Raw genomic sequence first — 25,937 nt, forward strand, 5'->3', positions numbered from 1 at the left:
TTTCCGCAGATTTTCACCTGACTGTGGTAAATGTAATAGAAAGTTTTAAAAGGTACCAGGAAGAGAATAGGGATTCATCATTTGGAGTGATTTCCAGTTGCTTAAAGGTGCAACAATCATCTATTCAAGTGGTTATATACAGTTATAGTGGATCGTCAAAATAAGTGGTCCTACTAATTGTCAATTATTCTGGTGATATGTTTACATAAGGCCATCCAACATGATCATCCCCATTTTCCAGAGGTGAGTCGGACATAGTGGAAATATTGCAAATTTTTTATTGGAAAGTAAGCTTGTATGAGTGAATGCAAACAACAACTTTTAAACAGAGCGTGCACGAGGAGAAATGGGCTCATGCACGCTTTCACATGGGAGCCGGTAGAGGGTTGTGCATGTGCATTTTTTTTTTAGTGGAGACGATGGGGGTCTTTTAAAAAATTCACGAAACCTTCAAAATGAACAAAAAAGTAGTGCAAACACTGACACAACATCTAAAGTCAGCCGCCAGAGGGTTAGTTCTTTGGAGCAAATAGGACATCCGAATGGACAACAATGCACCACTGCAGCACATTAGGCTATTACCTGAATACTGACTAAAAGCAGAAAACCAAAACTATATATATATATATATATATATATATATATATATATATATATATATATATATATATATATATATATATATATATATATATATATATATATATATATATATATATATGCAAATATACATATGTAAATATAAACCGTCTCTGTTTACAGTTTAGGAATACAGAAATCTGCTGTCAGCAGCAAGTATATGTATGCATGAAAGCACTTTTTAGGCATATGGGTGTTTTTGGATGAATTTGCCTGGCAAAACGTTTGAATCGTTGCTTGCCTGCAAAATAGACTCCCGACAGACTGACAGACACAGATTCAGTCTCACCCCGTACGACCCCCGAGAGAGTGTAATAAGAGAGCGTGAGAGCAGGGGGGGATATAAGGAGCGTGATACAAGAGATTGAAGTGGAAGAATATTTAAGGGAGAAAGGACTGTGATGGGGAAAAAATGAGGCAGCAGGCAGAGAAAGAGAATAACAAAATAAAAGAAGCCTAAGACTAAGCAGGCATGCAGGACATCAGTCCTTGATTGATAAAAAATCTTTTTCAGCAGCAATCGCCATAAACCAAATCCCCAAAGAGAGACAGGAAGCCTCAGAGGCACAATGTTACCGTCAGCAAATAAGACTGCTGAATTGAACCACTTCCTGAAAGTGGTATCAATTTATATGAAGTTTACAGAGTTATAAACGGAAAACTGCTTAAATCAAACTGCAGTTTTGGTTCTTTTGATGAATACAGTTAATGAATAAACCATAGCTTCCACCTATGGTGGGTGAAAATGGGTGAGGACTATTTACTGGAAGTTAATATAATCACAGGTGAACCAATAAAATCTTAGTGTATTTAAAGAAACAATAGCAACAGCTTTGAAGTGTTTTTATTGTGTGGCTCATGATTAAAAATTAGTTCTGTTTCACAACTGTCCAACTTTCCATTATAAAGTTTGATTGTCTTTAAATTATAGGTTTTGCTTTTTATCTTTATTGTACTTACAAACCTTGAATAGTAGATGATTTTATACTAAATAAGACTTTGCCCTTACGCTGAAGGTCGTTTTCTAATCTGCATCCATAACAAACAAAGACCTGGTTTCAAAAGCAAATTAATGATCACTGTATAATGAATTGAGAATTAAATAGATTTTTTTTTTATTTTTAGTACCTAATTAAGTTTATATTTCATATACTGACATATTCAAATAGCTACTAACACATAAAAATATTACATGTATTTTTTATGCGGCACTTCTGGTTCTTCACAGCCTATTTTCTGATGACTTGTTACGCTCACAAGTCAGCTCAGTTGTGTTTGATGTATCTGGAATAAAATTAATTTGAAAGCTTTTTGAAAGCTTTCCAGCTCTCTCTCTCTCTCTCTGCAGTAACTCAGAGGACACAGAGCACTCTTGGAGCTCAGCTTAATGTTTATTAATATTTGCTGAATTAAACTGAAGTTAAAGCAAAACAGAGTCTGGTGCTGGTCAAAATACGCACAACACATCGAAACAGCTAAAATCCTAATAATCCTTTTTGTTTTGCAACATTGCAAGACAAACTCCTCATCCTGGCTATAAAGCTTTTTAGCAAAACAATCAGGATACATGTAATTATATGCATCTAAATGCACGTTAGAACTTTTTTTTATACTCCAACCTCTTTGCAAAGACGCTTGTGAGCGTTCTAAGTAATATATCAACTGGAAAAATTAGATTTTTCTTTGAGTAGAGCAAGAAAACAGAAAGGAGCTGCCCACATGCTGCAATTAGGCTCTGCTGCTGTCACAATAGGAGAAATGAGGTGCATAAAAAGGCTTGTTGTAGCAGTAGAAAGACATACAAAAGCTTGCTTTAAAAGCCTGTCGGCTTTCATCGGCAGGCTGCAAACGCTGCTGAGGTGGACAGTGGCAGTGCGGTCTGTGGTAATTAGAATGGAAATGTCCGACAGTGTTTTGGATCAGAGGCTGAGCTTCACTGGGAAGCGACGTGTTCATGATGCAAGCTGATAGAAAATGAAGCTTTGAGGAAAAAGGAAATATGTGTATTTATGTACACTTTTAAGTTAAAGAAAAGCCCATTCAGATCAGGGAGACCAGCTGACTTGGCTCATTCTGCCTGTGTATATAAAAAATGTTTAGTTTTTTTCTCACATATGGGTTTTTAGGCTGTAATAACTTATATTGTGTTAAAATACAGAAAAAAATTGGGTCTGAAAAGACAAAAACACTAAAACATTGAACAAAAATTCTGAAGTTGAAGGTTACCACCAAAAATATTATTACATCTAAACAAAGTCATGAACAGAAACCATATTCCCCCAAAAATGCTGTCAGCAGAAGCAGCCCTGATGCACTCTGATATTCCTTTCCTAACATAAAGAAAAGTCATTCATGTGATAAACATAGAAGACCAATTCAACAGAGAAATACTTTAGTTTATATAAATCTTTCTCTATAGATAGATAGATAGATAGATAGATAGATAGATAGATAGATAGATATATATATATATATATATATATATATATATATATATATATATATATATATATATATATATATATATATATATATATGTATATATATATATATATATATATATATATATATATATATATATATATATATATATATATATATATATATATATACAAGGATATCTCAACATGAAAGTCGAGAAAAGAAGTGAAAGTGTTCTTTGACGGTCATCTGTCAGCACACCTCAGTCTGTGACGGTGCCCTGTGTCAATCGCAGCCCATATACTTCCATTTCCCCCTTGTAAGCTGGTGAATAGGAAGTAATTTGATCCAGCAAAAAGCCGGCACTCTTTCAGGACTTTTAACATAAACCTTCAGCTCTTCAAACTATTTCCTAATCGATCCAGACAAGCATGAGCAATGTCTGTTCTCTCTAAGCTGCGCCTCATTACAAAACGATGCTTTAATGTGTTTATTTGTTGGTCTTTGGCTGCAGCAGCCTCTGAAAAGAGATCTTTTCAGAGAGTATCTGATTTCTGTCTCATGCTATGTAACTGATTCTATAGATAACATATCGAATGGCTTGTTGTCGCAAACAGCAGGTTAGTTGACATGCAACAAAGTGTGATCTGGCTGGGCAGCATCATTCACTCTCCTGGAAGACGGCGCTGTGCTTCATGCGGCTTTTTGTGCCATGCGGGCCTTGTATTTCCAATCCTCTGAGGAGGTTTGAGTTTCCTTGGGGGTCATGAGAAAAAAGCCCACTCTGAGAGCAAAGATTTTTGGCAGAAATATGAATGCAAAGTTTACAAACTACATCTCAGGATGAAAATTAGTGAAAGCAGAACCTTAAATCCTTCTGGGACTTTCAGCTGTGATTGCAGTGGAAGGCAGTTCTACATAATAGTGACTCAGGTTGGTTTACGCATCCAGAACTGTGAATTTCCCATCTTTTACATTTTTTATCTAATCAGTTCTTGGTAGTATATATTCTTAGTCTACTTCATGAGTAATAGGTCTATAAACTAAACACCATAAAGTCTGACCTCAACATTGCAGCTGCTTCATAGCTTCATCAACATTTGTTTCTCATCATTCTGACTCCAACAACTGAGGCCAATCCTTTAGTGTGGTTCCATTTACACTTTGATAGTCTGTATGAAAATGTTAATGCCATAAGAATGTTCCATTAACATAGAAAGGGTGTAAAGGTGTTAAAGAAAGCAGTTTATTGGCTGTGAAATCATGTATTTACACCACATTTGAACCACCTCAGCCACCGTAGACATGTCTAAGTAATTTTTAATTCTGCTTGCAAATCCACTAAATACGTATTTTACTACAGGTGCTGGTCATAAAATTAGAATATCATGAAAAAGTAGATTGATTTCAGTAATTCCATTTAAAAAGTGAAACTTGTATATTATATTCATACATTACATACAAACTCATATATTTCAGATGTTTATTTTGTTTAATTTTGATGATTACAAATGACAACAAATGAAAATCTCAAATTCATCATATCAGAAAATTAGAATATTACTGAAGACCAATAAAAACAAAGGATTTATAGAAATGTTGGCCAACTGAAAAGTATGAACATGAAAAGTATGAGCATGTACAGCACTCAGTATTTAGTTGGGCCTCCTTTGGCCTGTATTACTGCAGCAATGCGGCGTGGCATGGAGTCGATCAGTCTGTGGCACTGCTCAGGTGTTATGATAGCCCAGGTTGCTCTAATAGTGGCTTTTAGCTCTTCTGAATTGTTGGGTCTGGTGTATTGCATCTTCTTCTTCACAATACCCCATAGATTTTCTATGGGGTTAAGGTCAGGAGAGTTTGCTGGCCAATTAAGAACAGGGATACCATGGTCCTTCAACCAGGTACTGGTAGCTTTGGCACTGTGTGCAGGTGCCAAGTCCTGTTGGAAAATGAAATCTGCATCTCCAAAAAGTTGGTCAGCTGCAGGAAGCATGAAGTGCTCTAAAACTTCCTGGTATGTGGCTGCGTTGACCCTGGACCTCAGAAAACACAATGGACCAACACCAGCAGATGACATGGCACCCCAAACCATCACTGACTGTGGAAACTTTACACTGGACTTCAAGCAACGTGGATGAAGTGCCTCTCTTCTTTTCCTCCAGACTCTGGGACCTTGATTTCCAAAGGAAATGCAAAATTTACTTTCATCAGAGAACATGACTTTGGACCACTCACCAGCAGTCCAGTCCTGTTTCTCTTTAGCCCAGGCAAGACGCTTCTGACGCTGTCTGTGGTTCAAGAGTGGCTTGACACAAGGAATGCGACAGCAGAAACCCATGTCTTTCATACGTCTGTGTGTGGTGGTTCTTGAAGCACTCACTCCAGCTGCAGTCCACTCTTTGTGAATCTCCCCCACATTTTTGAAGGGGTTTTGTTTCACAATCCTCTCCAGGGTGCGGTTATCTCTCTTGCTTGTACACTTTTTTCGACCACATCTTTTCCTTCCCTTCGCCTCTCTATTAATGTGCTTGGACACTGAGCTCTGTGAACAGCCAGCCTCTTTAGCGATGACCTTTTGTGTCTTGCCCTCCTTGTGCAAGGTGTCGATGGTCGTCTTTTGGACAACTTTCAAGTCAGCAGTCTTCCCCATGATTGTGTAGCCTATAGAACTAGACTGAAAGACCATTTAAAGGCTTTTGCAGGTGGTTTGAGTTAATTAGCTGATTAGAGTGTGGTACCAGGGGCCATCAATTTTGAACCTTTTCACAATATTCTAATTTTCTGATATGATGAATTTGAGATTTTCATTTGTTGTCATTTGTAATCATCAAAATTAAACAAAATAAACATCTGAAATATATGAGTTTGTATGTAATGTATGAATATAATATACAAGTTTCACTTTTTAAATGGAATTACTGAAATCAATCTACTTTTTCATGATATTCTAATTTTATGACCAGCACCTGTAGTAAAATACGTATTTAGTGGATTTGCAAGCAGAATTAAAAATTACTTAGACATGTCTACGGTGGCTGAGGTGGTTCAAATGTGGTGTAAATACATATAAATATATATATATATATATATATATATATATATATATATATATATATATATATATATATATATATATATATATATATATATATATATATATATATATATATATAAAATACGTGTGAATACAAATATAAGAATATATCAATTTTATGAGAATAATTCAGATATTTAACTTTTTAACCATTTATAGGGCAAGTTGCCGTTTTTGATCACTTGCATAACCCTTACGAAATGAAGTCCCTCCTGTCCCTTGATGCGGTCTAGAAGCACAAGATCTATGTCCAGCCATGTAGCAGTAGCTTTGCTACATGGCTGGACATGTCATGTTTGCATTTGACCAATTAGATGAACCCTTGAATGATATATTACCTGCTATAAATTAAGTAAAAAATAAAAATGTTCAGGAGAAAAAAAAGGTGAAAAGCTTAGCGGAGTTAATAGGATAAGTTAAAAAAGTAAAAATGTGAGTGATTGTATAAGCATTAATGCTCTAAGGTTATGATGTAACAAAAAATGTTTTTGTTTACCCTGTGAGTGTTTTTCGTAACTTTTGTTTGTTTTCTTAAAATATTAAGGCAGGTGGCAGTTAATTGTTTTTACATTGATATTAATTTTTGCCATCTAAATATAGTTCTTGAATTTTACAAAGGTAAACTGGTCTTGTCCTGGATTCCAATAACACTCTTGGCTTGATATTTTGATCCTAAAATTATTTCACTAAGTGCCCTATAAAGGCAACATTTTGTTAGCTGTAAGCTTCAAGTTCAAAAACAAAATCAGCTCAAATACGACCTGCAGCATTAGCAGGGTATCGATTTTGGATCTGTTGATGGATGGCTGTCCCTCAGTGCAAGTATGACATCAATATCAGCAGCAATCAGATTTTTTCAGCAGAAAAATAATAGCTGTCTTTTCAATTCTTTATAACAGACTTATAATCAGTCAAACTATTTAATTATGCTAAATGAAATGTTGTTTTCCCCCCAAAACCATGTAGTTACATTTTAAACACAGATATAAGTCTTTCAGTTTTCTCATTAATGTAGTTAATTAAATCTGTGTTGATGTGGGGTGTTTTAGGTTTAAAAAATAACAGTGGGAATTTTTATTTTCTTACTATGCAACAGCTGGACTGTCAAAGGAAAATACCGATAAAGGTTACAGCATTTAATGTTGTGCAAAACTGTATCCGACGAAAGCTAAACAGGATTAAAAATAGAGGAAGGCTGTTCTCCTATCAGAATAGGAAATATATCAATCACTACAGTGGTTAATGATTTCTTTTCAACCATATCAACAAGTTTGCAATTCGAAAGTGTAGCGACTTGTTCTAAGCAAGCTTGATTTGACTTGCAAATTGCCCACCCTGACACTTAAACTTCAGTTTTATTCCATATCAGTCTAACAACATATCAGCCTTTACCGTTAAATTATTTTTTTATTTGCCCTTTTCTTTTCTTCAGCTACAAAGATTTCTAACTAGGATTTTTCTAATTGCACTGATCATATGCATAACCCTGCCAATGGTATGAAGGCCTGTATAATAAAAGTCAGTCATTCTTAGACTTTTCTTAACATGATAAATCCAATTAATTATGAATGTTATGAATCCAGTATAAATACCTGCATCCAGATATATTACCTGTCACTTTGTTCTCTTAAGTTATTTGGTCATCACTTCCTCCTTGCATAGCTTTTTATTTATATGTTTACATCTAGAAATCAATTAATGGTTTACAGCCAATGGTTATGTCCTGAACTCACCAGATGCCACCTACAGTGCAAGGAAAATCTGTACTCAGCACAAAAAGCACAAAAATTTGACTTGCAAACTTAAAAGTTTAACTAACAAATAAACACAAACATAAAGAAAAAGGCTTCAAAGAAAATAGAGAACAGCAAAGTGGACCAACCGGCTGCAAATACATAAACAGTGCAAACACACAAGACAAATGCAAAGGAAAAAGATTGCAACGTCAGAAAAGCTGCAAACAAGCTCAAAATAACAAAAGAGGCTCCAGACCACTGTGGTAGACAATCATCAACTCACATGGGACCAGAACAAAGACATTACTATGAGTAAATAACTACGGACCTTTAGCAAAAACATAAAGAGATTGCCATCAAGGAGAATTCTGGAAGAATTTAACACTTATTTTCACTGGGTCGGGTCCCATATGACTCCATAACTCGATAGCGCTAGTTTGCAGTCTTCTGTCCGTTAGGATAATTTATGTACTTGCAATAGGTTTTTGCTTGCATTCACTTTGTTTCTCTCTATTTTCTGTGACTGATGCTTTTCTCCCATCCCTGCATGTGTTTTTTTTTACTTTTCTATTTTAATTTTTCTGTTTGCAGGACCTTTGGAATTAGCTAAATCATGAATTTGCTGTCGTTTGCACCCGTCAGCCACTGTAGATTTGTTAAGTGAAGGAATCATTCAGGCACATCTAGAAGGATTATTTCAATCGGGAAAGTTTTTACCCCAACATATGCTGCAGTAAGCATAACTTCAACGTGTTCACAGCCTCCCTACTAAGAAAAAACAGTCACTGTCCTGACGTTTGCAGGAGGCAACAACTTAAACATTCATCTCAAATAGTGTAACTTTTAGAAGGAGATACGACTACAACTTTAGGAAGTATTATAACTAGGCTTACATCTATCTAGCCTCTTTATGTCCAAATACCAACAAACCAGTTTTGACTACACACTACAGATTCACATCTTCTTAGCTCCACTCCAATACTTTAGACAGGAATGTTGCCTCTCCTCTTTATTTTCCAACGAGCCTTGCAGCCTCTTGCTATCTAAATGAGGGATGACTGATTGCCATGTACGCAGATGATATAAACGTGACTCTGTCAGATGTTATAGTGTCTTATATCTTACTTCTTACTCTAAAAAGCACAACTGGATAGCCTTTTTCCTGCCATTTGGGAGGGAATAAAAAGCTTTGAAACTCACCTAGATATAAAAAAAAAAAAGCTGGGGCTGAAATTAAAATTCATGTTTTATAAACAACTCCTTTCTTTTCTTTCTTTTTTTAATGGTAGAAAATATCTGAGAGCCACCCACTTTTTGCTTTTTTTGGGACTATTGTGACATTTATAAATGAATTTCCCACATGCTATTTCAGATTTAGGTGTCTAGGCATCATCACATTTTGTACAGTTAGTTAACCCGTCATCACTTTCTCTGTACAGAGCTTTTATTTGGCACATTTACATCCATAAATCCCTTCTTGGTTTATAGCCTCTGTATATGTCTTCTAAAACCCACCTGTTTCAATCTATGATCCCAGGAAAATCAATACTCTCCGTGTTTCCTTCATTACTGTCGCTCAGTTTGGGAAAACATCCCCATTCTAATTTATACCTCCAACCAGAAAGGAGCTTCAACAGGAGCCAAAACTGTCAGATCAATCATTTAAAAAATCTGGAGAGAATGTCAAAACATTTTTACACTTGTTCTTAATGGCAGGTATGAGTTATTTTAAATGATTCCTCAGACCAATTTACAGCACCTGACACTATCAGTGCTATGAGCGGGGCTCCCCTCTTCAAATGTAATTTGGCAGATGATGCACCGTTGTTTTGCCAGGTCATGTGACCTGGAAGAATGTATCGCTTTACAGCCATCAGGCTCTTATACAGTTATAGAGCTAAACCTACTGCTACTGGTCATGGCTGAAGGAAGGAAAAAGTTTAAACCTTCTGAGGAGGCTTAAAAGGGAAAATGTGAAAGGTGCCTGAGGAAAATAAGACTTGACCATGGAAAGGAGTTTGTTCTTTGGCGCAGCTGAAAGAAGGAGCCGGATGTAAAACAAATTGTCCTTCCTCAACTTTATTATTAGAATGGAAAGTTAACACTATGCTTCTAAAACAGTGTTTTTCAATCCTGGTCCTCAAGGCACTCTGCCCTGCATGTTTTAGATGTTTCCCAGCTTTCACACACCTGTTATTAATTGATAGCAGATTATCAGGCTTTGCTGAATTGCAATCATCTGAATCAGGTGTGCTGAACCTCAGAAACATCCAAAACATGCAGAGCAGGGTGCCTTAAGGCCCAGGAATGAAAAACACTGTTCTAGAATACAGTCATATATCGTTGTTATTATTTTCTATGTTTAGTAGAAGCAAATGGGCAGAGAGAGCCAGCAGGCTACAAACGAAAGGTTACCGAATTGCCCGTCTGACCCAGTGGCTGTTGACTGGAGCTCTGCCGCTCCGGTTAAAAGACATTAAAGCTTCAAGTCTACTGCCCCTAGTGGCCAAAAGTTACAAATGTGCCTTTAAATTTCTACTTTTTTCTTAAGATATATTTGATATTCAGCTTTTTGAACATATGCAGCGACAATTTTGAATTGAAAATGGACATTTAAGACTATCTGTGTAAACATGGAAAAAAGAAACATTGTCTTTTAAATTGTTTTATTCTTGTCTCTGTGACACCAAAAGCAAAACGGCTGTCAGAATTAGAATCAGAAATACTTTAATAATCCCAGAGGGAAATTACCTAATGTAAATGTTCATGTAACTTATCACATCTAAACTTAAGACCATAATAATCGGCTTATTGAAACGATTTATAATGTAACATAAACATATATATATATATATATATATATATATATATATATATATATATATATATATATATATATATATATATATATATATATATATATATATATATATATTTTATATGGAGCTTGTACCATCAGAGTTAAGGAAAACCATCCCAATTCTAAGAGATAAGCGAGAGTTTGTTTAACAGCCGCACAGACAAACTGAGCTGCTCTTGCAATTAATAATGAATAATGCATTTTCATCAAGGCCGTCCAGATACAGGACTTTTTGCTCACATAATCTTCCTTTCCCCAGCCGGTTTTTTAATCCACCGTCTGCTGGTATCTGGCTATCGGACATCTACAAGCAGATGAAAACGTTTGCACCGAGGGCGGCTTCCTGGAGCCGGGCCCAAACCCCGACAAAACCCTCGTCCATCTGTCTTCCTCTGGCAGCTGTGGTCAAAAGCACACTCAATAGGCCGAAATAAATGAAAGCTCTTTTTATTTTTCACATGGGATCAAAGGAACTTCACATTTGATTTGTCATAACATGTCAGAGCCTTCCCTGGTTTAGGAACAAGCTCTTTAAAAAATTCATACACAGGTAAGCTTCCTTCTGCTGATGAAATTTAACCTTGCCCAAATACACACTGCTCACAAAATAAAGGGCACGCTGAAAAAACACCTCCTTGATCAGAATAAATGAAATATTCTCATTGAATAATTTGCTCTGTACAAAGTTGAAAGTGCTGCCAACAAAATCACCCAAAACTAATCAATGTAAATCAAATATATTAATCAATGGAGGCCTGGATTTGGAGTCACACAAAATTAAAGTGGAAAACCCACACTACAGGCTGATCCGACTTTGATGTAATGTCCTTAAAGCAGGTCAGAACGAGGCTCAGTATTGTGTGTGGCCTCCACGTGCCTGTATGACCTCCATACAATGACAGGGCATGCTCCTGATGAGGGGGTAGACTAAAGCATCCATCAAGTCCTGCACAGTCTGTGGTGCAACGTAACTTTTGTAGATGGATCGAGACAAGGTGTCCCAGATGTGTTCAGTCGGATTTAGGTCTAGGAAATGGGTGAGCCACTCCATATTTTCAATGCCTTCATGTAGCAGGGACTACTGACAAACTCCAGCCACATGAGGACTACCATTGACCTGCATTAGGAAGAACACGGGGCAAATCGCATCAGCATGTGGTCTCTCGAGGGGTCTGAGGATCTCATCTCGCTACCTAATGGCAGTCATGCTAACTCTGGGGAGCACAATAGAGGGCTGTGCAGCCCTGCAAAGAAATGCCACCGCACACCATTACTGACCCACTGCCAAACCAGACTCTGCCTTGTCTGTCACATGTTCTCCGTATGAACCTGCTTTCATCTGGGAGGAGCACAGAGAACCATTGTCGAATTTGCCAATCCTGATATTCTCTTGCAATTGCTAAGCGTCCTGTGTTGTGGTGTTACCATAAGCCCCATCTGTGGATGTCGGGCCTTCATATTATCCTTATGGAATCGGATACTAAAAGTACATGCAGACAAATGCACATTTGCTGCCTGCTTGCAGTCATTTTGCAGGGCTCTGACAGTCCTGTTCCTCCTTGCACAAAGGCAGAAGTAGCTGTCTTGCTGCTGTTGATGAGCTGCACTACCTGAGCCACTTGTGTGGGTTGTAGAGTCCATCTTCTGCTACCACGAGTGTGAAAGCACCACCAACATTCAAAAGTGACGGAACCTTCATCCAGAAAGCATAGCTACTGAGAAGTGCTTGATTTCACAGAAATTTGATTTGATTGAAGTTATACTGTGTTGTTTAAGTGTTCCCTTTATTTCTTTGAGCAGCATATAAAAATAAATCCTTTAAGCTCTGAAAATAGTTAACATTTTATTACTGCCCTATAGATTGGCTCCAGAAGTGTGATATCTTTAGGATTCTACCTCATCACTGCAATTTTGATTACCGAACACTTAGCTTAGCTCTGTGGTGCTTTCCCTTTGACCCGAACGGATTATTCTCCTTTACATCGCTTTGTCTTTAAATGAAACAGAGAGAGAATCAGTGTTATTGGATACAATACATACAAAATCTCTGCAGACTTTTTTTAACAACATTCTTCAACTGACAAGCTTCCAAATCTTTCCTTTCACAACTTCTACTTATGTCTTTTACACAAACCGTCTGAAACATTTTAAAAAGCCCAGATGCCTATTAGCATTTCCCAGCTGGCTGGGTTATTGCCCTGAAAATGAGGCATCGAAAAAACCAGGTGATATTCCAATGCAGGGGCGTGCACACATAGACACTAGGTGGTGCTAAAGCACTAGGAAGTTTGCCCTCTATCAAAGAAAATGCCCTTTTGAAACTCGTTTTTTTTAATTATTATTATTAATATTATTAAGATTTTACTGAGGTCGGTTTTGAAATGATCTTTTGAAAACCTGAGCCATTAAAAACGACTGAAACAATGCCCCGAAATGACCGACCTACTTGCGCAAACCCGACCAGCCTCTCTCTCTTCCTTTGTCACGTGAACTCGCTCGGTCGCCCGCAGGGCATGCCAGATGCGCAGCATCATAGCAGTTCAGTAGCGTCTTCAGATAGCAGGAACGGTCGCTGACAGGCTGCTTCTCCCGTGCCCCATTAGCCAGGTAATATACAGATCAAGCAGAATCATTTTGTTGTGCATTAAAATGTCTCATTCAGCAGCACCAAACACGCATTTTGCCGACTGGTCACCAGATAAACTAGTTGTCTCCTTGTAAGATGCTATTTTACTTTTTATATTTTGTATCCATATTTTTTATCTTAAGTGTATACATTAGTCTATTTTATTGCATGACGTATACCCACAGTTTTTAGATATTTTTATAATTTTATTTACCTATTCCATATTATATGTTTCATGTTGCACGATTGTACCATAAAAAATCCCTAGTTTGTGAACTCCTTCACTAACAATGGCAATAAACCTGATTCTGATTCTGAAAGTTTTACACTGTAGCCCAAGTCAATGACAGATAACGTGAGGACGACCACATAGGCTACAAATAATTTTGGTAGAGTTTGCAATTGCAAATCTACGGAAGAGGATTAGGGCCACTGAAAAAAAAAAAATAAGTTAACTGAATTTTAAATTTTATTTCAGTTTAGTATGGGAAAAAAGTCAGAATGCTGACTTTAATCTCATAATTCTAACTTTTTTCTCATAATTCTGACTTTTTGCTGAGAATTCTGACTTTTTGCTCAGTATTCTGACTTTAATCTCAGAATTCTGACAATAAAAAAGTCAGAATTCTGACTTTTTTCCCCATGTTAAACTGAAATAAAATTTAAAAATCAGTTAACTTTTTTTTTTTCAGTGGCCCTAATCCTCTTCTGTACAAATCTATGTGTTAAGACAAACGTTTTCTGTTGTATAGGTTTTGTTAGGAAACATAAATTAACACATTTTGGTCTCTTTATTGTCTTAATTGTATATTGATTTAGTAATTGCAGCACAATACCAAGAAAGGAGGGTTAATCATATTGAAAAATCTTAAAAGCTGTTCACATTTTATTTTTAAGTGGTTTGTGCAGCAGGTATTAAAATAGCTATTATTTTGTAGGCTACCATAAGTCATATCCACGTGACAAGACTTCCAGTCATGTTGCCCTAATAGCCCATTATTTAAACTAATGTGACATATTTGTTAAAGCTATTATTATTATTATTATTATTATCATTATTATTATTATTATTGTCATGATGGTTATTATTAATATATTGTAGCCAGTCACAGCAGGGAAGCTCTATACCATCAACATATAACAGGACAGGAGATGAGGAAGAGTTCAGGGAAGACACAGAGAGAGAAAAAGACCAGGATGAGGGAGAACAGATGGGTGAGGGAAAACAGGGAGATGAGCCAGATGAAAGAAGAATGCTTTAGTCTGTTCTGTTGGTGATGTGACTTTTTTCCATTGAAAACTCACGTTTAGAGAATGTTACAAATAAAAGTCAAATTTCATTCAACATGCGTTTATTTTTTTTTATAATTAAGTGTTACACGTGCGCTAAAAAGTGCCCTCCCCCCCCCCCCCCCCCCCCCCCCCCCTGAGCACCTGCCCCCCAAAATGTCTGTGCACACCTCTGTTCCAATGTATAGCGGAGGTAAGTCGCTTTATTCTGATCTTTATGCTTACTTGATGCAAACAGCTAAACACAACTATAATGTCTGTAGCAAAATCTTCACATCTTTATATCAAATGAACTTATTCAACAAAGTGTCTGATCAGTGTTATCTAGTCACTTAATTTTCTGGGGGGAAAAATGTACAGCACATTTTATACAGTTGGCAACAGCCAAAGCTAGCTCTTCTGACTTGTTTTGAAACTCACCTGATGGAAAATGTACAATGTAAATGCAATGTATACAGTATATGCATTGGGGCTGCAACTAACGATTAGTTAGCTAATAAATTAATCTGTCGATAATTTTTCTGATGAATCAATTGATAATCAGAGAGCCAAAGTTTCCTTAAAGAAGACTTTTTGCTAAATTAAACCAGGTGAAACTTAAATTTTTCCACTGGTGTTCTGGATAGAGAATATTGGCGGACAAAAAATTTTTTTTATCTTAAATGCAAATTGTTTACATATTTTTTTTTTTTTTTTACAATTTTGATGTAATTACCGCTCCAAGTCAGCTGTTCTTGCCGTCAGCTTCGGAGCTCCGCTGGTTGCCGCGGTCCTCTCAAGTTCGTCACATTTTCTTTTAAATTACGCATTAAATCTGTGAATGGGCCATATGGTGATGCTTAAAAGTATAAGGTTCTCGCCTCAAATGATCTTAAAACGTACTTTTATTGAACAACAGCAACAGAAAAGAGAACATTTAACTTAGTACTCTGAGCTCTGTGAGTTAAGAAGATGGACCGCCAAGCCAACCAATGAGCAGAAGTTGACTCTCTAGGACACACCCCCTCCTCATTTGCATAATGAGGCATAAATGCATAGAGAAATGTAAAAAGGGCAGAGAGAAATAAACAGCGGCGAAGAAATAACTAAGGTAAAAAAATACAAAGGAAGAATAAAACAGACAAAAATATTATAACATGCACATAAATAAATACTTAAAAATATAAGTAATTAAAAAATAAAGTTGAAGATTATAAAGGACAGAAAAATAAATAAGGTAAATATTACAAAGGCAAATAAATAAAGAAGCTAATTAAGAGTTATATACATTTATGTCTCACTTTTTTGTTGGCAATTAATTGTATGCTTATACATTTATTGAGCATTTATTTATTTCTGTATTTATTTTTAAATATGGCAGAGTTGGTCCTTCATACAGGTAACGATTAATTGATTGATCAAGATTAATCCAAATAATTTTTTCAGCTCTAATATATATATGTATGTATATATATATATATATATATATATATATATATATATATATATATATATATATATATATATATATATATATATATATATATATATATATATATATATATTTCTTGGACATAATCAGAAAATTAAAAGCAGGCATTACAAGTATAACCGGTTCTTCAAGGAAGAAGACAACTCTATGTCCCGAAGGTAAAGAAATTTGTTTTCAATTTGCTTTGCAACGTCAAGGGAAAACGAAACAGGCTTGTTAAAACAGACAACAGAGTTTACTCAGATAAAAAAGAGCTTTAAACTCTTTTATTTTTAAAAAAAGTAAATTTTTTAATGGGTGACCTCAGTTATTAACAACAGATTGAAAACAGGTCCTTTTCAATCTGTGGAAGAATTATTTAAAAAAAAGGGCAGCTCTCTCCATCTGTGCTCCGGGAGGATTGTCTCTTTATCTGCCATGTGAGGATGAGCTTCATTTTGAAAGCACATATGACCTCCCAAAAGATAAAAAAAATAAATAAATAAAAAGATGCTGCCCTTCAACCACCCCCTCCCTCCTGGAGGATTTGTACTTTTTTTGTGGCTCATCACCTCTCGTCTCTGCAGGTCTATTTTTCATATTATTTGCCTTGATGGGAATAACAAATCCAAACGGATTAAGGAAAGTATTTTGGATCAAGGAGAAAATATGCAGGTTATCTAAGGTTTTTGTTTTGTTTTATTTTTACAGTGATTTGTAGGATTAGTGGCTTCACATGCCTTGTTTTTGTGGATTAAATTTTGTTTTTCCTCTCAGAGAGGGCGACACTTTTCTAAAGTCTGCAACTATACAGCAGCACCTTCAATCAGCCTCACTGTGATGTAGAGAAATTGAAAGATTTTCCTTATATGATAGCTTATCTGATCGTATTGGCTTTCACATTTGTTTGGGCTCTGGGCCTCAGGTTTCACCATGCTACATGAAGCACACAGAGCTGTATGCCTTAGTCTAATGCTGGATAAATAAAAAGCTTTTCACAGAGAGCCAGCCTTTATCACACAGTCTGATAATGTGTCACGCAAGCAGCATAGAGCGAATTGCAGTCAGCACCGGTGTGTTTTACCAAAGCTTTTATGACTTTTCTCTGTGCGTGCGAACACAGCCACATGTGTTGTCCCACCTGCTTATCAACTGGCAAAAAGGAAAGATCTGAGATTTTTCTTGTGTTGACGAGGATGGGGAAAATGTGGCTTTTTGGGAAATATTACAGATGAAATAAAACTGTTAGAGCTACAATCAACAGATGGAGCAAACAACCCAGACGAATTAACCAGCAAGAAGCAGTCTGTTAGGCTTGTGTTAGTCTGAAAACAGCAGACTGACAGAAAGTAGTTTATTTTATATAATACATCCAAAGGCTGCGTCCAAGAAAACGCAACTGAAAAGGACAATAAATGTCATAGCTGACCCTGCTACTATTTTTTGGGTAATAAGCTGAAAAGTCTGGAAACCACTGTTCTAGGACATGTCTCTATAAATATATATATATATATATATATATATATATATATATATATATATATATATATATATATATATATATATATATATATATATAATTTTTCTTTTTTATTATTGTTCTTGTTTTTGTCTGTTTATGGACCATAATTGTGTCTAAATAAAGAGATTGATTGATATCTATATCTATCTTTCTATCAATATATCTATCTATCTGTCTATATATATCTATATATATAGATCTATATATATAGAGAGAGAGATATTAGCTAGATCTTTTCTTTTAAATAACATGCAGAGGCTTTAATACATATACTTCAACTCCTTTTTATCTGTAAAACCTAATTTTTTATCCCCTCTTTCTTACTCTTCTCTCTTTCTGTCTCCATGTCCATTAAATACGATTTTACTCCCTGAATCATTTTCAAGTTTACTATACAAGCATCAAGCAGAACCTTATGGCAACTGTCATAATGGTTGGTTTGTGAAAGCAAAGCTGTTGGGCTTATCTAACTAATCTAGCTCTGGGACATCTATTCTCAGAGATATATAGGCAAAACAGGACATACGCACACAGGAAAAGAAAGTGAGGAAGACTGAAGGTGAGGTGAGTTGGACCAACTGAAAGAAGAGAGAAAAAGTTCACGTAATGCTCAGCTGAAATACTGTTATATATTTATCAGCTAATTTGATTAAAAAATATCCTATTAGAGAACAAAAAGACTGGTTGAGTAGTTTTGCTCTATGTCGTCCTTCCTCTTCATATTGTTCTGGGATACAACCAAACATTGACACGCAATGTCAAACAAATCCCAAATCACCCATGCATTTCATCCTCTGTCTGATTAATCCTCACAGTCACAGGTGCTTCTCTCTAGTGCTCAGTGGGGAAACACAGAGCGAATATGACAATCAACCATGCATAAATACACTGCAACTAAAACACACACGCTTTTGAACTGTGGAGAACCCAGACATGCAAAAAGCAATCACTATGCTAAAAAGGATCTTCCTCCTGCAGGGCAAAGGTCATAAGAACTGCACCGACATGCTGCCCCTGAATCCAGAAATAACCCGTGTAAAATGATAGAGAGTAATGTAGACGTTCTCCAGAGCTTTGTGTTCTAGAAAACAAAGAAAAGTTAAATAAGAAGAGAATGAAGTGATCTCACAATAGCAATAAAGCCTAAAGCTAAAAAACTTTTTCCAATCATTTCACTGAAGCAGTATCACTTTCATCTCTGCAGTTTTAAACAAAAAAAAAAGACTTGGCGCCCCTAAAATTGAAGATGCACAGATTGACGTTATCTCAGCCGATTTCAAACTTTGTCAAATCGAATTTTCTCCTGAAAACACTGCATTTTTTTTCCTCCTATCCGATGAGTGAAACTAATTTACAGAGCAGGCATAGGTCAGTATGAGGTTCACATGGCATGATATCTCCTTTAGTTTCTGCATTTCAACTGTCAGTAAAAACTAACTGCCAGGGTGCAGCAGCGGGTGGGGGAGGGGATTTGCTACTCTAGAAAAAAGTCTGGTAAATTAAGCACTTTCTTTGGCATCTCCTTATCATCCAAACTGTTTATCAATAAAATAAAGGAGAAAATGTTTTACTTTTTCTTCAACCCATGGTCTATAGTTACGCCTTCAGCTTCCAGATTATGTCCTTGTTCTCCAGGGTCCCATAAAGACTAACTAGCACATAAATCTCTGTAAGATTTTTTACTATCCTCCTACACTTACAAACACTAATTTACTCCAGATCAGCATTTTTTTTTTAGATAAGAGGAGAAATCATATAATTGTTCCACATAATATAGAAAAATATACAAAGTATGTCAGACTTTTATTTTACTTTTTGGTAAATGTGATCTAAAATGAAGAATCTGATTAAACAATCGCAAAGTAATCAAATCATAGATAAAGTCCTTCAACATTAAAACTGATTTTGAGCTGTCTATTTTTTTTTTTTCTTTCTGCTTTCTCAGCTTTCTCTTTGCATTTGTTGACAGTCCTCAATAAAAAAATGTAAGTAGGTGTTAAATCTTATTAGTACTCTTTAATTTTTTATTTATTTTACTAACCAAATCAGCTTTAATCCTTAAATTGTGCAGTTATAACAAGAAAGAGCGACTTCTTTTATGTACGATTTAATAAAACACCAAGGTTACCATAGCCTGCACAGAGAAACACTGTCCAGCATCCTCACTGTAACATGAAAACATATCGAAAAATCCTGATTAAATAGTATGTTTAAAGGTGAATACAAGGCTGGTGGATTCAGGGATGTAATTCATTGAAATATAATATTCTTTGCTGTAAATGAATGACTTTTATAATGTGACGAGCTGAGAACAGAGGGAATTGTAGAGTAGAGAATGGTGCAAAAAAAATAAATAAATAAATAAATCTGTAGAAAAAGGCAAATATCCCCATTTAAGTGAAAAAGCTCAGGGTAAAAAAAAAAGAGATCTCGGGTAACAGCTATTGATCCAAACTTACGATTGAAGCCGAGCTGAGCCGAGCTTTCTCTCATGACCTTTTCTAGATTTGGAAGCATCGCTGGGAAGCAGCAGGAAGTTTTCAAAAACAGAAAACAGGTGGGGTTGAACATCTGACAGAAATAAAGCTTTGCAAAATAAAAAGCCATCATAGAAACAGAAACGATCATGGGGGGGGTTAAAATCAGTTTGAGCTATTAATACAGCAGCCATTTTAATCAGTTTATTTTCCTCATTCTTCTCAGAGGAAAGTTAAGCTCAAAGTTAAGCTTTCTTTATTATCGACAACAAACAAAGCATCTTTTAAAGAGTAATAGCCTTATCTTTAATGGGACTTTTTGAATTTTGGTTTCATTTAAAAACTGCTGTGGTTGTAAGAAATTACATAACACCAAATATTTTTAATGTTTTTTTTTTTTAAATGTGGTTAATAAACAACTAATAATTATTCGCTAAATTGATAATCGTCACGGTATCGTATTCCAGCTCTTTTATCATACTTGTTATTGTGTAATCACAAGCGTCAGGGTTTTAATGTTGTTTTCTGCTGAGCCATTTGGAAGTCGACGTCAATAAAATTTTATTTTCTTCTATCTAGAACTAACGACTATTTTGCAACTAACGATTAATCTGTCGATTATTTTTTTCTATTAATATTCGGATAGTAAGATGTTCCTTAAAGAAGATTTTTTACTAAATAAAACCAGGTGAAACTAAAACTTTTCCACTTCTGTATGGAGCATATTGACAGACAGTATTAAATGCAAAATGTTTACATATTTTGGTTTACAATGTTGATATAAAACTTCATCCTTTAGAGTCTCTATACTCCAGTTAACTTCTAATCAATTACTAAATTAGTTGACCATTATTTCCATAATTGATTAATCACAATTAATTGTTTCAGCCCTAATTCTTTGATATAATTTTTATTGTGAAATTATCATTTATATGACTTATTCATTTCAGTCTTTATAGTACCAGTATTTGCACTTAAATGTATTGTCTTATTACATATTTTGCTGAAAATTTACCTGATAATCTAATCAGATACTCAGTATTTTTTCTTTGGCAAAAGAAAAAATGTACATACTAATCATTTTTGGATGGCTTCTTTGTACTTTATGCGAGCCCTTACTTGAGAACAACCTTTGATGTTCAAACTTGAAAATATAGTTCAATTATGTTTATTGTTTTATGCATATCAACTTAAAGACAGTTGGATGATTAAGCAATAGTAAATAAGTTTAAGAGAGCAAAAAAAAAAAGCGGTAACGCTTTCTTTTAAAGTGAATCATTAACCATGTAATAACATGGTAATAACATAGCAAGTTACACTATATAACTAGGTAACGAGAAAAACTATGCATCATTTTGGTTACACTGGAAAAAAAATCCTTTTTTCTTAAAATAATTACGTGTTCTTGAATTAAGGACGTGAAAGGGACATTTTGCCAATGGAACAAGACAATTTACATTTAAAATTTGAAAACACAATTTAATTGTCTTATTTCAAGTGCATATTATCTAATTATATTAGTCTAAGAATAAAAATACTCATTACACTGGTTAACTATTTCATTTATCTACTCAAATGAGTGGTAAATGCACTTAATTTAAGAAAATGTTTACTTATTTCTAGATCGTTTTTTCATTGTAGTGCTGTTCTTCAAATTTTAAGGTACATGAGGCAAAGTCGGACTTTTAAGATTTCAAACAGTTATTTATAGGTAAGTCATTCATTTCACCAACAGCAATACATTCATTTGCTATTATCTAGTAAAACCCAGTTAATTACTTGACATATAACAGAAAACCAAACCTAGAAGACAGCAATCTTCTTCACTAAATTCTTATCTATATGTAACTTGAGTTCGGTTTTATAATGCTTTAGTTACCTGATCATAAGTTACAATTCACTTTGTAAGCCATTCGTAGGTGGTGTCCAATAATAGAAACCTAAATTTAATTACCCACCAAAAGTCTCTATTGTTACATAGAAACATAAAATTTTACTTTGTAAATATATATGTTAATTTTGAGGTAGTCACAAAATAAAGTTTTTCTTGTTACACGTTAATATTGTGTGACTGGCTATGTTATTACCATGTTACTACATGGTAGTTGATGTACTGTAAAAGAAAACGTTACCAAAAAAACAAACCTGCTGTTGGTTGACATCACTGGTTCGGCATAATTACCGCTATTGGGAAAAAACTTGATTCCAAGTATAGTTTTCCATAATCTACCTGGCAGCGGTGGAGCTAGATGGGGGGCCAGGGGTGTCCATGGCCACCATTAGCCAATCATTGGCCCCCTTGTGGCCACCCCTACTATTTTTTCCCTCTAATACAGACTGTGGAAGCAGCAATACTCTGAAGGGGAATGTTCAAACTTATTAAACATTTAAATTTGTCATATATTAACTACTTGAAAAGAGAAACACTGCGATTAATTATGCACATCAATGTACAAACATTAAAGATGATAGATACAGAATTCCTGCTCTTTTCAGAACTAAATTTTGAATTATTTGGGGTAAAGATAAAATGATGTGCCTCTGCAAGTCATCTAGGAGTCTTCTGTGAAATCATAGATAAATAACTACTTTATAATAACATAAAAATTATTTAAATGTGGATATTAGTAGATTTAAATATCATTGTTTAGCAGAATGATTATTGATAAAAGTAGATAATGACAATTGAAATATGTTCGCCCCAGAACTCAAACCTGAAAGAATTTTGTCCACTATACCTTTTATTTACACAGCATAGATGTTTAAATATGTTTGCTATTTGTTAGCAAAGGCTGCAGGAAAGTATAGTTTGTCTTTATTTTTAAAATATGGATGTTGTGCTTGTTCCCGTTGGAACAGATTGACCCTGAGGCTCTGGTGCCTTTCGGTCACCCCTCAATGTTCATTGGTTATTGACTGGACACCCCTATTAGGTTTTTCTGGCTACGCCTCTGCTACCTGTTACAAATCTGTTTTTAATTCAGTAAATTATCCTCCCTAAAGGTATCAACCGTTTTCTAATTGCTCATGTTTGTTTTGTTTTTTTATATATATATTTATGGGGCGTTCACGTGTTAAAGAAGGAAAATAAAGAGGTAGAAACGGAAATACCAAACGCGTTTGGTCAAAATAACTCCTGTGCGTAATGAGGCTTGTTTGTTGGAATGATTTCCTTTGAAGATTTTCGACTAATAAAAAAAAAGGATTAATTCAGTTTGCTGAAATTAACAAAGCTACAACTTTTATTCCCATCACCCAGCAGATGGAAAATAAGAGCCAAGCTTCATCCATAGAAAAACTGATCAACTAATGGAAAGTTTTCACATATGCGTGGTGGAAAATATTGAACAGAGAGCGCATTCAACTGAACTGTCCTCTGGTGCCACAGGCTCGTTTCATCTCTTCAATCCAGAGATATTTTCATCTAATTCATTCATTTCCAAGCAGAGGTGTTCAAACAATGAGGCTGAGCCATCAAAGATCCTGACAAGCCCGGAGCGCAAAGGGGACAACCCAACAAAATACTGTACAGTTAATGGACAAAATAAATATTCAAAATCTCTCTATCCACCAAATCTGGGACGAGTCAAATTAGGATTAGTTTTTAGGGTAAATTAATAAATAAAAACAAATCAGTCAGTCGCCAATCTCAGGCAAATGACACACATATCTTCCAGCCGGGGGGAAAGGAGGAGGAGAGGCGCATGTCAGCCCAGATCCGGGACTCTGCTCTTATTTAAACTGCGGTCATCTTTCTCCAGCACAAGAAAATAGATTCAAATAAAAATAAAAATGAATCAACAGATTAAAAATGATCCCCATCGTGTCCTTTTAATCTAAACCACATGCAGCTGTTCTCATAGAGCAGCCATGGAGGGCAGAGGAGCTGTCATTACACAAAGGGTGCGCACCGTTACCCACCTTCATCCCGGGGCTGCGCGCTCATATGACGGCCGGTGATTTGCTTCCCTCTCCTCTCCTGTGTCTCCTCTCCTCTTGTCTCTTCTCCTCTGTCTCCTCTCCTCTGTCTCCGGCTGGCTTTAAAGGGCAGGGAAGCCTCCTGCGCTCCTCCTTCCCCCCTCTCCGCTCTGCCTCATGTGTCTCTGGGAGCTTTGTGGTTTATTGTTCGGGGCTCTCTGCTGTGACTCCTCGCCGCGGCTCCCTCCCTCTGACTGGGCTGCATGTGGATGTACCTCCGACCTAAAGCAGCCAATGCGCGCGGGCTGGTCTATGACGCATGGTCGGATGCACGCTCCTAATAATACAGAGAGGGGGGGGGGCAGCAGTACGTGTGCGAAATCCAGTGAATGTTGAGAGTAAAGTATGAAAATCCAACCAGAAGCAGAAAGTCAGAGATCATTAAGCTGAATGTAAATTTAAACTGTGGTCCTTTTTCTGTTGAACATTTTATATGCTGTCCAATGTCCTGTCATCTTTCTGACTTTGATTTTTTGCATAGTGTCCCTGTTTTTAGCTTAACTGTTGACAGTGGCGGTTCTAAAAAAGAGGGGGGGGGGGGGGGGGAGCATAAAATGAAAAATATATATTTTATCATATGAAATAAATTAAGCGAGTTGCAGGACCAAAGAGACGCTTGCAGCTCAGCACTGAATGAATTTAAATTTCTATGTCATTTAGTCTGAATAAAATTGTATCTAGTTCCAATTGAAAGTTTCTACTTTTGGTTTGAATGTGTTTATTTTATTAACCTAAAATTAAATAAAAACCTTAACCATGGGGGGAAAAGCATCTGAAACGATTATCTGCTAATTAGATATCTACTAAAGGATCTAATAAAGCTATTCTTTTTCATCTTAGGTCAATTAACCTTCATAATTTTGAAATATTAAGGATTTTCTTGAACTTATTTTAAATGAAAATTACCTGTGTTAATCTGAACCGGGATTAAAACTTGAGTGAACCTGATTAATTCAACAGGAACAAATTAGAGAATAGTTTTTCTTAATTTGAATCAAAATAACGTTTAGCAGATGAAAACTCACTGCAACCGAAGCTATGACCTAAATTTTAATATCATAATTATAAAAAAAAAAATAATAATCTGTGACTATATCTATTCTACCCATATCATCATTGCAACATTTCTTTTATATATATATTTATGTTTTTAGTACAGTGGCCATAACAGGAACCAGGACTGGTTCAACAGGGGGCCCTGTTGGCCCCTCTCTAGAACCGCCCATGTCTATGTGTGCTGGTGTAAATGTTCACATGTTATATTTCTATTTCTGAAAAATAAAGAAAATGCAAGAAAAAAGAAACTATGTTAGGTTTAGAGATGAAACATTGCCAGAATAAACTCAGAAAATTATGAAAATAACTTTATATTAGCTCTATGAGCAAAAATGTGTCAAGTTATGAGAATAAAGCAGAAACATTTCAATCCTGTTTTCAGTATCTGACACTGATATTGTTGTTAACTGTCATTTATTATCAAAGCATATTTAAGGAGTTGAGACATATATTTTTTAGGTGATAAATCTACTTTAGATGAATGGGAAGGAAAATATTCTTATTTTTTTAAGAAAAAAACCTCCATTTATCTGGTTTGTCTAGCATCCCAGAAAGTTTCTCTAGTGGTGATTTGTAAAAAATGGAGACTCAATCACAGCGCAACAAAGTAACTCAAAGGAAAAAAAATGCTCTCGCTTTCCTGAGTCATATTGAGCTGTGGGAGAAAGCTTGAATTTCTCCATGCATAAAACATGCATAAACATGCATAAACCGCTAATGCTGGGATTCTAAACTGCCTAGGCAACAGTGCTTACAATTGTTTTACTGTGTGAAATACTACAGTC

At 35.6% G+C, this 25,937-nt stretch overlaps 1 protein-coding gene across 2 annotated transcripts in view; it reads right to left on the reverse strand.

Annotated features, from left to right (window-relative positions):
• Positions 1 to 24,330, reverse strand: part of gal3st3 (galactose-3-O-sulfotransferase 3) — a 43,030-nt gene extending 18,700 nt beyond the window's left edge. The window contains exons 1-2 of one of the 2 annotated variants that reach the window (XM_038291340.1): positions 24,040 to 24,330; positions 20,101 to 20,160 (exon numbers count right to left, since the gene is read on the reverse strand). In XM_038291340.1, the coding sequence (XP_038147268.1) occupies positions 20,101 to 20,160; positions 24,040 to 24,064 (85 nt within the window). In that variant the 5' untranslated portion in view covers positions 24,065 to 24,330. The remainder of the gene's footprint in view (positions 1 to 20,100; positions 20,161 to 24,039) is intronic. The other variant, XM_038291341.1, reaches the window with a different exon arrangement.
• Between the last annotated feature and the right edge of the window lie 1,607 nt (positions 24,331 to 25,937).

Source organism: Cyprinodon tularosa, unplaced genomic scaffold (assembly GCF_016077235.1).
Source record: "Cyprinodon tularosa strain WSP-4 unplaced genomic scaffold, ASM1607723v1 ctg299, whole genome shotgun sequence".
Lineage (NCBI taxonomy): Eukaryota > Metazoa > Chordata > Actinopteri > Cyprinodontiformes > Cyprinodontidae > Cyprinodon > Cyprinodon tularosa.